The sequence below is a fragment of the Salvia splendens genome, chromosome 1 (assembly GCF_004379255.2).
Source record: "Salvia splendens isolate huo1 chromosome 1, SspV2, whole genome shotgun sequence".
Lineage (NCBI taxonomy): Eukaryota > Viridiplantae > Streptophyta > Magnoliopsida > Lamiales > Lamiaceae > Salvia > Salvia splendens.
This window is the reverse complement of record NC_056032.1, coordinates 44,758,258-44,773,397: the sequence shown is the minus strand read 5'-3', so window position 1 is coordinate 44,773,397 and position 15,140 is coordinate 44,758,258. Positions and strand designations below refer to the sequence as shown.

Genomic DNA, 15,140 nt, shown 5'->3' with positions numbered 1-15,140 from the left:
TTTAATTTAATTTATAAATTTTGATATAGTTGATTTAAGGCACTGTATATACTACTACAAATAATTTAGTACGGAAAATATCTGCTGGTGATTTATAATTTTATATCACTACCAATTTTTATAAAGAAAATAATTAATTTTGTAAATGGATTGTGAATGAATTGCCGCTGGTATATTCCCCATTAATGAATAAATTCATTCAAGTCATGACAACTATTTTATGTCAGGTAATGAATGCAAGTATATCATTAAACAAAAAACACTATTTCGATATCTACATATGATATCATCAAGAACATTCAAAAACAATAAGTACATCACAATAACCATCACAATAGGCAAGAAGAAAGCAACTTGGCCTAATCAAAACAATAATTCAACACATTAACTAATTAATTTAATTACATATAAACATGCATGTAGCCTAGTGACATACAAACATATCATGAGGAATCTTGATATACAAACACTAACAACAAACAGAGAAAAACAAGTATTAACTTCCAAAACCAAAACCCCACTCTAGAACACAGTGTATGAGAGAGAGAGAGAAACCCTAAAACATAACTTACAAAATAAAAAAAACTAGAAGAAAAATCACATAAAATTACCAAATAAAAAAGAACCTAATTAATTAGGGTTTGTGTTGGTCTGAGGGCCACTGCCACCGCTTATGACCGGCCGCGGTGGTGCCCTAGCCCGATCCACCACTGCCACGGGTGGATCCGCGGCAGAGGAAGGCGGATCCGCCTGGCCTTGACCACTGTCTTCGTCGTCGTTGCCGCCGTCATGGATGAGACCTAGACAGTTGAGCACAGCCCTCATGAATTCTTGAAAATAATTGCATGGATTTTGAAAGAAAAAGTAGTCTTCATTACATTTCTTTTGCTCATTGACCTCGGATTTCACTTCCATTTTTTGTGACATAACTTTCTCTGTCTGAAATTTATGGATGAGTAGGTGGTGTGATATTTAATGCAGCTGTGTCTGCTTAAATATGTTTGGACATGTATGTATATAAAGAAGGAAACACACACACATTAACATGGTAACACATGTCCATCTATTTTGCATCTCTAATTTATAATAGAGTAATGTTATGCCAGCCACACAATGACATTTTTATAAATAATTATAAAAGTTAATATAATAAATTAATAGTAATAGTTAGTGCTAAGATAATTTTACTTAATTACCCTTTTTTCAATTTTTCACTTCAAATTTAAATTTACAACATTCTCTCTCCATAATAATTTATGCACAATTTACGAAATAATTTATGCACAATTTATGTCAAATTATATGTATGTTGTATTGGAAATAATCATATCATACCTATTATTTATAAGTTATTTAAATATTAATGCTAAATATAATATAGTTTAAATTACTTCATTTGTAAGTGAAGCTAAATACCAATTATATAATTTTAATATTATGAATATATTTATATTCTAATTTCAAAGTAGTTATATAATACAAATTAAATAATAATATAACATAATTAAAAGTAAAAAAGAAAAAAGAAAAAATGGAAAGAAATATGACACAAAAGAAACGTACACATACACAATATAATATTTCCAAGATTATTTATTATTAGTTGTACTCTAGTCCTTATTTATGCAACATGGATAAATTAGTCTAGAAAATTTGATACTTTTAAGATGAACTAATTTCAAGTAAAATAGCATTAAATGCATAAATTTTTATTAATATTTTATGTTTATGGCTGACCACATTATGGTCATTTAGCATTATTCTTTATAATATTAGGTTGGTCCAAGTGATAAAATTCGAGTGGCTGGCCATATTATGGCTGCATAGCATTACTCATAAAATTCATGCATAGTCTCTAATTCATAGAAATACGAGTAATATTTTTAAAGGAAATTTTCAGATAAATTAAATCACTAAAATTTTGACAAATTCTAGTTCGTCCCAAAACTTTAAAATCGGTTGAAAAAAATCATGAAGTTTTAAACAAGAGGTGATGATGTTTTGTGGCAAAACAACTTCGTTTTGATTATGAATACAAGTCATCATTTAATAACTTACTGACGATGAAATCTACATATAATTTTTTAGTTGCTATATCAAATAAAATTTTACTTAAAATTTTTCCATGATCAAATTTAAATTTCATGATTTTTCTGATTAAGTTTTAAATTTATGGAATAGACCAAAATTTGACTAAACTTTCATATTTTGTCAATAATTTTCCATTTTAAAATTTATTTGATTGACGTATATACTACTCCGGTGTAGTATATACTTCAATCAAATAAATTTTATGTAGCGTTGTTTTAGTAGAGAGAATAAATTAAGAGAGAAGGACTCCTAAAGTGGGACAGGAGAGAGTAATTATTTTTCTCAAATAATAATAATAATAGTAAGTAATAAAATAAAGAAGCACGGCAACCAAACTACATTTTGTTTCTATTGCTTAGAAATGATAGATAAATCTGCCCCACAATTAATCTCTGAGGAAAAGAATATTGAAAGTTGCATGTCTTTGAACGGGGTTATGAATATACTGTCCCGTCATTTTCCACGGCTTCTATTTCATTTCGAAATTGTAAATAAATTGTCAGAAAAATCATTTGCTATACTCCATATCATTTCTACTAAATTGTAAATTTCATAAAGGGTTATATTGTCCAAAAAATAATTTTATATAGGAGCATCATTTTTACTAATTGTCAGATATATGCATAACGATTTTTTTTTTCAAGAACCACGATCTTCTGTAGTTTTTATTTTTTAACATTATAAATATTTTAATCAAATTAAAATTGATGCAATACTTGCATAACACAGCTTAGCTGATCAGAAGTAGTATGTATGGTAGAGTAGATAACTCTATGTTCGGAATTTTATGGCCAAAAATGACATTTTTTATTTCAAACATAGATGGGTTATCTTTCCTACCAAACATGATATCGATTTAATTTCTTATTTTCGACTTTTTGGTCATAGAATTCCAAACATAGATGAGTTATGTCAATTTAATTTCTTATTGGTTATATCATTACTAATTTTGCAGAGAGCTTGACAAGGTATTCAGTGGAGTACTACATATTTATCCAAACACATTGAAGAAGAAGAAAAGCAATCATTTGGATTTATTGGGTTTTCAAAAGTCCAGTTTGTGTGATGGGATAATGGCATCTGGGCATCAGTCTGTAAATGCTGTGGATTTCATATTGGATATCACATGTAACATTCTTTTTTTGTTAATAGAGTTGATGAATAAACAAATTTGATTTTATTGTAGTGTTGCTATTGTTGACTTGTCGTGTCACATTTGTGAATAAATTGTGTAGCATTTGTAACCCTTTTTTGTGGTACACAAAAAGAAGAAGAAAAAAACTAAATGTTGAGTGGTTTTCATTTCACTATTGTAGTATGAAACCAAATTCATTACATCAGAAGAAAATTAATTTGATTTATTAATTTGCTATTTAGGTCGCCGGCTCTTCATTTACGTATTTTGGGGTGTTTTTATTTATTATTTATTTTTTATTTTATGATACAAGCCTACAACCACAAGCATTATTTTTCTTTTTATATACTTATGTGTCTATTCACTTCAAAATATGTATTATTAATAGTAGTATTTTTATGTTGTGAGATAAAAAATAAAAATGCACTTTGTAAAAACTAGGGATGGTGGACATTAAAATTAATCCAAACATCCATCTAGCACTTTAGGTTATGGTAATTTTAATTTTTAAGTACTTCATTTTCCTTTTCTTTATAATTAATTTAGATTATGAATGTTATAAATATTTAGTACCTTGATTATGAAAAAAGTTACTACCAAAAGTGGCGAAACGATTTTTGGTTAGGTGGTCCAATGTCCATTGCTTTTGGTTTGGTTCTTGATCAATCGTGTGGGAATAATTTTTGGTATTTTATCTTGAATATTCGTATATACAATTAATCAACTTTATATAGTACTTTATGATATACTTGAATTGACTGAAATATGCGATCACATTTCTGACATGTGAACACCTATATCATAAATACCACTAATAATATTTTTTATACCTAAAAGATTATCATTAAGACTAGCAAATTTATGAATTTAAATAAAAATTAAAACCCAATTTAATTACCATCTTTATAGCCAAATGGAAAAATATAGATTATAGGCTTTGACTTTGTGTGATTTGTAAATGTGATGAGCTATTTATATATAATATTGCAAATGAATAGTGAGTGTATATAATAAATACATAGTACAATGTTCTAGCTTATAATGTCACACCACTAGGTCCACTACAATAACAAGAAAAATATTTTAAAATATAAATTCTAAATTATGTAAACGTGACATTTCTGCATACTATACAAAACAAAATAAAATATGGAGTAAATTGATATAGTAGCATTTAGCATATTTATCTTTTCCTTTTTATACATATCCTCTCTTTTGCCACCGCCCTTTCGAAAACCGACAATCGCGACGAATATCTTATAAAGATAGTCCTCACCTCGTAACCGTCCGATCATCACAGATCTCCACGTGGCAGAAGTGATCCGATGCCACGTGGCGGAGATGAATCTATTTCTTTATTTTGATGGTAAAGTAAAACCAATTAATATTCTATCGACCCCAAATTCTTAGTGGCTAAGGCAGTCAAGTCCCATTAGATTCTACTACTGTATTAGTAGTATATATATATATATTTTTATTATCAAATTTGTAGTACGTCTATAGTATATTATTCCCTCTTCCCAACTTTAAGACGATATATATTTTTTAGTTTGTCTCAATTAGACATATTTATATTTTTAGAATAATAAATTAATTTTCTCTCTTTAATAATATATTGAACATTTTTTCTCTCAAATTAAAATATGCAATTCTCTTTCTCTTTCCATTTAATATTTACACTAATATTTTTTTTTCTCCAATTAAACACATTACCGACAACTCCAAAAATTAAATGTGTCATTTTAGTCCGGACGAAGTGTGTGTACTTTTTAATTCTTGACTAGTGCTATAGTTTTTAACTTCTGAATTTGAGTTTCAGAAAATAACTTGAATTTAAAATTTTTTGTAAACCTTTTTTTATAATTCGATTGTAGTATTTACGGTTGTAGTATTCACTTTGTGTTATCGATAAATGACAAGCAAGATGGTATATAATGCAACTCCATAACATATCTATAATTTATTATAGTGATTGTTTTATTTTGAGTGATACTATGATGGATAAATAAAAACAATCCAAATTAAGACATTGATACTTAGTTGCATAAAAAGTAGTAACGGTTATTTACGGTTGTAGAATTCACTTAGTTTTTATGCAACTTACAACTAAAACATTCCACAAATATGGAGTACATATAATTACATACTACACATATGTGGCCACATAATCCATAATGGAAAATGTTGAATAAAATCATAATTTTCACATACATCCATCCTCATGACTCATTAGATATAGAAAATTGTTCATTCCATCAAAATACTTCATGCAAACAATACCCATATAAATTATTCTACTAATAAATTAAAATAATAAATAAAAGAATCTCATGACTTGGAATGTAGGTAGGCCAAATATATCCAACTCTAGATTTTATTTTATTTTTTTTAAAAAAAGTAGTATAACATTTTCATGGCTCCTCAAATCCTATAAAAAGACATGCAAAGACAACTCCATTTTCACAACACAAAAATCTCAGTGTTTCACAAAACAATTTTGATACCCAATTTCCAAAATCCCTCTAAATTTATTTCCTCAACCTATTAGTTAAACAAAGTGAAATAGTACTTGTGTTAGTAATTAGAGAAGAAGAAAAATGGGAGTTGAAGGAACATTTGATTACATAGCTGATTTGATCAGCAGCACAAAGAGGAAGAAGAGAAAGCAACTCAACACCGTTGATCTCAAAGTTAGAATGGATTGTGAAGGCTGTGGGGAAAGAATAAAAAATGTCCTCTCCGGCATGAAAGGTATATATATTTATCCCCTTTCGAGCGTCTGTTAATAAATGTCTCATTTTTCAGTTTAAAAATTTTCATCATTATTACCTATCGTATTTCATTTTTACTATACGTTTTCATTGAAAAAATAAAAAAAATTGTTGCAGGAGCAAAATCAGTGACGGTGGACTGGAAACAACAGAAGGCAACAGTGTACGGATTTGTGGATGCTAAAAAGGTGTTGAAGAAGGCGAAATCGACCGGGAAGAAGTCGGAGCCGTGGCCGTATGTTCCGTACGGCCTCATTGCGCATCCTTACGCTAGTGGCGTCTATGACAAGAAGGCGCCGGCCAATCACGTGCGCGGTACCGACGAGCCAGGCGTCGGCACCTTCAACCCGGTCGAGGAAAAATATGCTCTCATGTTCAGCGACGACAACCCCCACGCTTGCGTGGTCATGTAGGGTTTTTGTTCGGATAGCAAAATGCTTGTGTTTGAATACGAATATTGATATATATCGGCCAGCTCTAAAATTATTAGGGTCGATTATAATATATAGTGTGTTAATAAAAACTTGGAACTTTAAATTTATGTAGTCTTTAAATTTACCTAAATGTTACTCCATATAAATTACTATTACACAAAAACATCTACTAATAATAATCTAAATCACTTAAATATCCATTTTCCAATAAAACATTTAACCATTGTTAAACAATTCAAACATATCTTTATTTTGGGTTGATGGAAAAAATTTCCATGTATGTGATTTGCTGTCACTGTGAGAGTGATAACCAATGTATTTTCTCATTATTCACCTTGATAAATCCTCTAAATAGAAGTATATTACAAAAAGATTGAATTGTACAAAAAATAAATACGGATTTTGGTCTTAAATGTTGGAATTTCACACAATAATCCGTCCTCATACAACTACAACTACAAAAAATCAAGAACACGACCATTTCAAATCATAATTCAATATCAATTTCCATCTACATGCATGCAAATAATATAGATTTATTTCAATTGGCAAAACTATTATAAATAGATGCTGGCAACCCTTCATCCTCGGACGTTGCAGTTGAACTATTTCCTCACTCCTTTTCAACGTCTTGACTCAGATATATTGCTGCTTCCCAACACTATTAATTAATCGATTCCCCAAAATCTTGAATCTCCCTTCCACTTTTCAACAAAAAGCTGAAATCTTTGGAGAAATTTGATCAAGAAACCAAGAGGGCTTGTTGCATTGCTCAAAGAAGCAAGAAAGATTCGATCTTTGATCCAAATTGTTGAGGCCCATAATTTTTTTATTAATAATCCTGATTGCTTTTTTGGGGGGGGGCTTGATTCATTGGGTGAGAGCAGCCAATTTGTAGTGTTTCTTGAGGGAATTTGATGTTGCAGAATGGCCCTTTGAAGATGGAGTATTTATTTAGTGGCCTTTTTGCCCTTAGGTGGGATGTGGGGTTGCTATTCTAAAAGCCCTTCATTCACTTTGTGTGGTTTTTGAACATTTTCTTGGTGAGAATATATATTTATAGTAGAAAGATTGGATTAGTTCTTAAAATCTGTACTCCATATTGATAAAATGTGCATGTATCACATGTTTTTTCTTTATTTGATGAATGTTGAGTTTTCTTTGTATCCGCCATCACATGTTGATTTTGGACTTTTAGTGTAGCTTGTTGAGTATCACTACTTTATTTGTACATTTTGTGATGTAATAAGATTTCTACCTAATTCTATGACGTTTCTATAGGAATTCTTGCAGTGGTGGATCAGTGAGGGGTTTAAGTCCTCTCCACATAAAACATGAATTGTTCAATGATTGTGGATTTAGGTGTAAATTAGGGTTCCAAAAAGAGGTAAAAGAAGTTGTTAGTATGTAGAAAGTGTTGAAGAATCTGAGATGCAAAATTTGGTGTATGGAAAAGTGTGATTTTGAGTTTCTTGATATTTTTTGCATTTTATTAGGCCGTGAATTTTACATTTTTGATAATTTCATAGCTGCATTTGTATTTGTGTAGTCTGTTATCTTGATGGGAGATCCTAACAAGAAGAAAGAAGAAGAAATGGAGGAGTCTTCGCGCCATCCGTCGCTGCCATACAAGGTTGGCATTCCTCCAAAGCAGAAGCTGTGGAAGGAGTTCTCCGCAACTCTCAAGGAGACGTTATTCGCAGACGATCCTCTCCGCTCGTTCAAGGACCAATCAGGACCGCGTAAGTTCCTCCTAGGAGTCGAGGCTGTCTTCCCGATTCTCTCGTGGGGCAGAGGCTACAATCTTAGCAAATTCAAAGGGGATTTAGTGGCAGGGCTCACCATTGCCACCCTCTGCATCCCTCAAGTATGTAGCAACTCATAAACGCGCTGATCTTTATCGTTTGCATCGTTTTAGTCATGTTTCTGTTACTGAATTTGCAACAACAGGACATTGGCTATGCCAAGCTTGCAAATTTGGATCCACAGTATGGCTTATGTGAGTGGCATTTATTAGTCTAATTCGTGCATTTTTCCTTCGAGTTTGATGTGACTAACTTTTGATTATTGTGAAGATTCAAGCTTCGTCCCGCCTTTGATCTACGCGTTGATGGGGAGCTCGAGGGATATAGCCATTGGCCCCGTTGCTGTTGTGTCTCTGCTGCTGGGGACTCTGCTGCAAGATGAGGTTGATCCCGTTGCCAACCCTCTTGTGTACCGTAGGCTGGCTTTCACCGCGACTTTCTTTGCTGGGATCACACAAGCCACCCTTGGCATTCTCAGGCAATCAAATTTCTATGGCTTCCCCAACTGAAAGTAACCGATTCATCGATATATCGACTGAATGTCGTGTGCGTTGTGCGTGTGTGCAGATTGGGATTCTTGATTGACTTCCTCTCCCATGCTGCCATAGTTGGATTCATGGGTGGTGCTGCCATCACTATTGCTCTTCAACAGCTCAAGGGCTTTTTAGGCATAAAAAAGTTCACCAAAAACACAGATATCATTTCTGTTGTCAAATCTATCTTGAGCTCAGCTCCTCATGGAGTGAGCCTCTCTCTCTCTCTTGCTCGCTTGCGCTCTCTCTCTCTCTCGTTGATTCGCAATAGCTTATGTGAGTTGTGTTTATGCAGTGGAATGTGCCTACTATTCTCATTGGAACAAGTTTTCTGGTGCTTCTCTTATCAGCAAAGTATATTGTAAGCTTTCACACTCGGATTTCTAATCCACGAATGAACGTCGTTGGTGTTTCTAAATCACGGTGCTCATGCAGGGGAAGAAGTACAAGAACCTTTTCTGGATTGCCGCGATTTCTCCCCTTGTCTCCGTAATCCTCTCCACCTTCATCGTCTTCGTTAGCAATGCTGAGGAGAAGGGCGTGTGATGGATCCGCGAATTTCTGATGTTTGTAAATGCTGGTAGAGAATGAAGATTATGACACAAAGAATTTACGTGGTTCGATTTACTGAAGTAAATCTACGTCCACGGGAAAAAGGGAGGGCAAGATTGTATTGCTTGATCTGTTTTCTACAGCTTACAAATACAAACTTGCTATTTGCTATATGGTGTTTTATCTCTAGAGAGCTTAACCCCCTTCTATCTGATCTAAGTTCTATTTATATCTTGAACTAAGATCGTGGCTTGCATCACCACCCTAAGTCGTGGATGTCGTGTAGGTCATGGCCTAAGATCGTGGATGTAGCGTAGGTCATGGCCTACGATCGTGGCCTGAGTTGACACCACGTGGTAGTGGGTGTGTTGGACATCCTGTATGGGTCCACTAACTCCTTGTTCGGTCGAATACTGAGACCGAACTGCTTTGGTTGCCGATCTGAGAGTAGAGCTTGATGCCGACCTGAGAGCAGAGCTTGATTGGTTGGCTTTTACCGAGCTGTAGGCTGAGGCCGAACTCTTTGGTAATGCCGAACTCATACTCCTGCTTTGGTTGCCGATCTGAGAGTAGAGCTTGATGCCGACCTGAGAGCAGAGCTTGATAGGTTGGCTTTTACCGAGCTGTAGGCTGAGGCCGAACTCTTTGGTAATGCCGAACTCATACTCCCTAGAGATAAAACACCATATAGCAAATAGCAAGTTTGTATTTGTAAGCTGTAGAAAACAGATCAAGCAATACAATCTTGCCCTCCCTTTTTCCCGTGGACGTAGATTTACTTCAGTAAATCGAACCACGTAAATTCTTTGTGTCATAATCTTCATTCTCTACCAGCATTTACAAACATCAGAAATTCGCGGATCCATCACTGGCGCCGTCTGTGGGAAGCAGAGAACAAAATTTGTGATAAAGCGAATTTTTGATCCATTTTTTTCCACCCAACAAATGCATACCAGATCGCAGAGTACCCGTATTCCCGCCCGTGAGAACCAGGAGGAAGCCAATCCATCCCATAGGTCTGGAAAACAGCCTAGGGATAAATCCACCACCAGTTCTCATGGCGAAGGAACAGGCCGCTCCAAAAATCGTCCCACTGAGTCTTCCCAGCAGCCTGATTTGAATGAGGCTGTCAAGCTGTTCTTGGCTGAGAAGCAGGATGAGTTCTTAGCCTTCCTGCAAAAGAGCCAAGAGCCGAAGACGAAAGCGGAGGATTCTCCTTCCTCATCCAGACATGAAAGTCACTACCGCAGTAGTGCCGTGTCTTCCAGGAAGAAGAATCCTCAACCCCGACATATTCCTGTTCTTCCTCGGTACCGGAATCACAGGAGAACTCAATCTCCTCCATACCGACGAGATATCGGATTCGCCGTGTACGGAGCACTGAAGACTCCGTTCTCGGACGACATCACCCGAACTCCCCTACCACAGAACTACCGAACTCCGTCGATGACTTACGACGGGCTCGTGGACCCTCACGATTTCTTGGGGCGCTATCAGTATAACATGGCGAACCAGGGTCTCAACGAGGTCCACATGTGCAAGCTGTTTCCCGAGCTGCTCATCGGGAACGCGAGAAGGTGGTTCGATAGCCTCCCCCAGGGCAGCATCAGATCTTACCGAGATCTAATGGATGCCTTCCACAGGAGGTTCTTTCAGAAAGCGGAAGCCCGAATCACTTCGGCTCAGCTGCTTTCCATTCGTCAAGGTCGCGACGAAAAAATCAGCGACTTTATGACAAGATTCCACAAGGAATGCCTGCAAGTAGACGATCTCAACGATCTGCTTGTCATCTCGGCATTCCAAAATGGAATCCTGCCCGGAGCTCTCTACAGGAAGCTCGTTGAGTGCGGTCCGCAGACAGCTCAGGAAATGTGGGACATTGCGGACCAGTACTCCCGGGCCGATGAGGCAGACCGTCGCAAACGGTCGTTAGACAGCTCATCGTCCCGAGGAGACAGGAGGAAGCCCGATCAAAGCGATCAGGGACATCCTCGCCGAACTCCTTTTGGCGATCAGGGACATCCTCGCCGAACTCCTTTTGAAAGGATTCAAAGGACTCCGGTGCAAGACAGATTGGGACCCCGTCTCAATCCCGAGAAGCCGTCCGCTCAGTTCGTACCGCTGAACAAGCCGAGAGCGGAAATTTTCGAACTGCACTCTGACCTGTTCGAAAAGCCAAAGCGGATGACGAAATCTGCCGCGCGCCGACCCCAGGATGTCCAACACACCCACTACCACGTGGTGTCAACTCAGGCCACGATCGTAGGCCATGACCTACGCTACATCCACGATCTTAGGCCATGACCTACACGACATCCACGACTTAGGGTGGTGATGCAAGCCACGATCTTAGTTCAAGATATAAATAGAACTTAGATCAGATAGAAGGGGGTTAAGCTCTCTAGAGATAAAACACCATATAGCAAATAGCAAGTTTGTATTTGTAAGCTGTAGAAAACAGATCAAGCAATACAATCTTGCCCTCCCTTTTTCCCGTGGACGTAGATTTACTTCAGTAAATCGAACCACGTAAATTCTTTGTGTCATAATCTTCATTCTCTACCAGCATTTACAAACATCAGAAATTCGCGGATCCATCAGCGTGCAGATTGTAAGGTCTCTTTTCGTTCTGTTTCTGTTGTGCTGTGATGAAGCCTTCGTGTTAATGAACGCGTTCGTGTCGTTGGAAAACAGGTGCAGCATATTGAGAAGGGAATAAATAGGCCTTCTGTTGATGAGATTTACTTCACTAAGGATTATGCCTTTAAAGGCCTTAGGATTGGGATAGTTGCTGGCATGGTTGCTTTGACAGTGAGTTTATTTCTCTTTTTTGTGATTTTATTTGATTTTTTTGAAGATTGAATTACAAGAAATTTATACCCTTTTGATTTTTTAGGAAGCTGTTGCAATTGGAAGAACTTTTGCTGCAATGAAAGATTATCAGATTGATGGAAACAAAGAAATGGTTGCTCTTGGAGCAATGAACATAGCCGGTTCGATGACGTCCTGCTACGTTTCTACAGGTTCATTTTCCCGGTCTGCGGTGAACTTCATGGCCGGGTGCCAGACCGCGGTGTCGAACATAGTGATGTCCATCGTCGTGCTTCTCACGCTCCTCTTCCTCACCCCTCTCTTCGAGTACACGCCAAATGCCATCCTCTCGTCCATCATCATCTCGGCCGTCATCGGCCTGATCGACTACAATGCAGCGATCTTGATATGGAAGATCGACAGGTTCGACTTCGTCGCCTGCATGGGAGCCTTTCTTGGCGTCGTGTTCATCTCCGTCGAGATCGGCCTCCTGATCGCGGTAAGTGGTTGGGTCGTTTATAGGGCGAAAAGTCTCGAGTTTGAAAAAAAACGGGTAATCCTAATAGCGTATGTGCTCATCTCGACAGGTGTCGATTTCGTTCGCGAAGCTGCTATTGCAAGTGACTAGGCCAAGAACAGCCCTACTTGGGAAGATTCCAGGCACAAATGTGTATAGGAATATTCAGCAGTATCCAGAGGCAACTAAGGTTGCTGGAGTTCTCATTATAAGAGTTGATTCTGCTATTTACTTCTCAAATTCTAACTATATAAGAGAAAGGTAAGTTGATTTAATAGTATATTCGATTACGAACTTGCTTTCAGTACCCTGTCGCGTCAGGTTAGACCTATTGAGTCATGTGTAGTTTTTGCGCTGACTCTTTGGACGGTATAGGCCCATCCATCATGTGGGCCTACTCTTTGAAATTTCTGGGCCGGTCCAAGCCGGTTCAGTATCATGTTGGACTATGTTTGACCGCTCTAGTTGTGCTACTTTCAATATACCGTCGCGTAGTTTCAACGTAACAGCCCAATTAGTTTAGTCAAACTTATTGCACCACTTGTGCCTACAAGAGTATTAGCATTTAGCACCTTAAATACGAATTGCTTTCAATACTTTGTCGCGTATTATCAGTAAAACACATCGTCCCGGTCTTTTGCAGGCTACTTAGGTGGCTAACGGATGAGGACGAGCTTCTCGGTGCCACGTGCCTCCCTAAAATCCAGTTTTTGATCGTAGAAATGTCTCGTAAGTGAACATTTCACATTCGTCTCTAATTTTTTTCTTCTCATCCTTGGAGTTGATCGATATAATATGTTTGTTTTTCCGACGTTGTTGCAGCCGTCACTGACATTGACACGAGCGGGATCCACGCCCTCGAAGACCTGCACAGGAGCCTGCAGAAGAGATCAGTTCAGGTGACTAGGCTCATTTTTTAACATTTTTTTGTGAATCATAAATTTTAACTCTTTTTTAATGTTTGAACAGCTCGTTCTTGCAAATCCTGGTCCAACTGTGATGGACAAATTACATGCATCCGACGTGGCAGATTTGATTGGTGAAGATAGGATTTTTCTGACAGTGGCTGATGCAGTTCAGACATGTTCATCCAAGTTTAGTGATGAAGTCTAGAGACATTGGGAGAGTGAGACTAATGTTGGGTGTAAACCGGTTCGATTTCGATTGTCTGGACTGAAAATATCGGTTAATCGAAGAGATTAATGTCGGGTGTAACTAGGTGGATCGTGGTTCGATTTCATTGACCAAACCGAACATTTCGATTAATTAAAAATGAATAGGGTGCAAGAAGTATATACCAAAATTCAAAATTAGGGCATCCACAATGGGACGGATGTCTCGGCGGACATTCCGACGGACTTCCCAAAAACACATTCTGCCACGTCATAAGGATATCCCACTGCACTGTCACGTCATAAGGGCATCCCACTACACAATGGCGGACATCCCCAAGGACATCCCGACAGACATTCACAAAAAATAATAAAAAAAATCGGGACGTCCGTCGGGACCTCCGTCGTGTGAACGCAATGCCGGACGTCCCGGAAAGCCGCGGAACTCCGGTGTCCGCAGCGGACGTCCGTATCCGTATGCATGCTGCCTAATGACGGACGTCTCACGCGGACGTCCGGCACGCCGATCCGACGTCCGCCGAGACATTCGCCATTATGGATGCTCTTAAGATCCACGAACTCGAGATTTTTAGCCTCAAGCCCTCAACCAATTTTCCAATAGCTAGGCTGTTAATTTTGATTAAAAAAATGTCTTTGGATGAATTGGAGTATTTGTGTGTGAAAATTGCGCTAATTTGATGAATTTAAGTTGCATTTTTGTTTTCAATATCAAGGAAAACTCAAATTATTTTGTACAATAATTATTAAACTAAATATACTTGAGAGTGATCAATTACTAACTAATTAATAATCATAAATTAAGATCAAATCTTAGTTAGTCATTATATTAAGAGAGGTAGTGGATGGATTATATTTTAAATTAAAAATATTATAAAATAAATTTAAAGGGTATTAATGTCAATTCTTTCTAATAAAAATCATCTCAAAACTTTAAATTTACGTAGCTCTCTCGATTTAAATTATTTTTTCGCAAAAAATATATCAAATTAAAGATAATTTCATAAGGATTCCAACGATATCTCAATTGCATATGTTCCGACGATGTTCGGATGATGAAATTTGATAAATTATATTTCAATTTTCGTACATGTTGATAAGTAGATTTTAGCAACAAATACAATAAAAAATTTAAATATAGTGTATGCAAAATCTCAATATAGTGTAGGTAAAATATCAATAAAACTGTGTTGATATTTTCTTGTACTTGTGTTGATATTCTCATGTCATATTGTTGATATTTGTAATACACTATGTTGATATAAAAAATACCCACGAAAATTATCATATAATAACATAACGATATTACCTTTTGTTGATATTTTATCTACTATTTATTAAAATTTGTGAGCTTTAATCTC

The 15,140-nt window shown here is 36.6% G+C and overlaps 2 protein-coding genes and 1 long non-coding RNA gene across 3 annotated transcripts; 2 read left to right on the top strand and 1 right to left on the bottom strand.

Moving 5' to 3' along the window:
* Nucleotides 1-323: 323 nt before the first annotated feature.
* On the bottom strand, nucleotides 324-1,039 carry LOC121803964. The gene is made up of 2 exons (XR_006051103.1): nucleotides 879-1,039; nucleotides 324-800 (listed from the first exon to the last, which is right to left on the bottom strand). It is a non-coding gene; the product is annotated as an uncharacterized LOC121803964 (long non-coding RNA).
* Nucleotides 1,040-5,685: 4,646 nt separating this feature from the next.
* LOC121754865 (heavy metal-associated isoprenylated plant protein 24-like) lies at nucleotides 5,686-6,538 on the top strand. Its single transcript, XM_042150158.1, has 2 exons — nucleotides 5,686-5,977; nucleotides 6,115-6,538. The coding sequence occupies exons 1-2, from the start codon at nucleotides 5,824-5,826 to the stop codon at nucleotides 6,408-6,410; spliced, it is 450 nt and encodes a 149-aa protein (XP_042006092.1). The 5' UTR covers nucleotides 5,686-5,823; the 3' UTR covers nucleotides 6,411-6,538.
* A 120-nt stretch (nucleotides 6,539-6,658) lies between these two features.
* LOC121754868 (sulfate transporter 1.3-like) lies at nucleotides 6,659-13,864 on the top strand. Its single transcript, XM_042150162.1, has 14 exons — nucleotides 6,659-7,474; nucleotides 7,981-8,298; nucleotides 8,382-8,430; nucleotides 8,507-8,714; nucleotides 8,804-8,978; nucleotides 9,065-9,130; nucleotides 9,205-9,311; nucleotides 11,230-11,236; nucleotides 12,016-12,132; nucleotides 12,218-12,631; nucleotides 12,720-12,910; nucleotides 13,293-13,378; nucleotides 13,472-13,548; nucleotides 13,619-13,864. The coding sequence occupies exons 2-14, from the start codon at nucleotides 7,993-7,995 to the stop codon at nucleotides 13,760-13,762; spliced, it is 1,947 nt and encodes a 648-aa protein (XP_042006096.1). The 5' UTR covers nucleotides 6,659-7,474; nucleotides 7,981-7,992; the 3' UTR covers nucleotides 13,763-13,864.
* Nucleotides 13,865-15,140: the final 1,276 nt, after the last annotated feature.

Excerpts from the sequence above, each read along its gene's own strand:
- LOC121754865 (XM_042150158.1), top strand. The coding sequence starts at position 5,824 with ATGGGAGTTGAAGGAACATTTGATTACATAGCTGATTTGATCAGCAGC. Across the intron at positions 5,978-6,114 it reads TGTCCTCTCCGGCATGAAAG|GAGCAAAATCAGTGACGGTG; the intron begins GTATATATATTT and ends AAATTGTTGCAG.
- LOC121754868 (XM_042150162.1), top strand. The coding sequence starts at position 7,993 with ATGGGAGATCCTAACAAGAAGAAAGAAGAAGAAATGGAGGAGTCTTCG. Across the intron at positions 8,979-9,064 it reads TGAGCTCAGCTCCTCATGGA|TGGAATGTGCCTACTATTCT; the intron begins GTGAGCCTCTCT and ends GTGTTTATGCAG. Across the intron at positions 12,133-12,217 it reads CTGGCATGGTTGCTTTGACA|GAAGCTGTTGCAATTGGAAG; the intron begins GTGAGTTTATTT and ends TTGATTTTTTAG.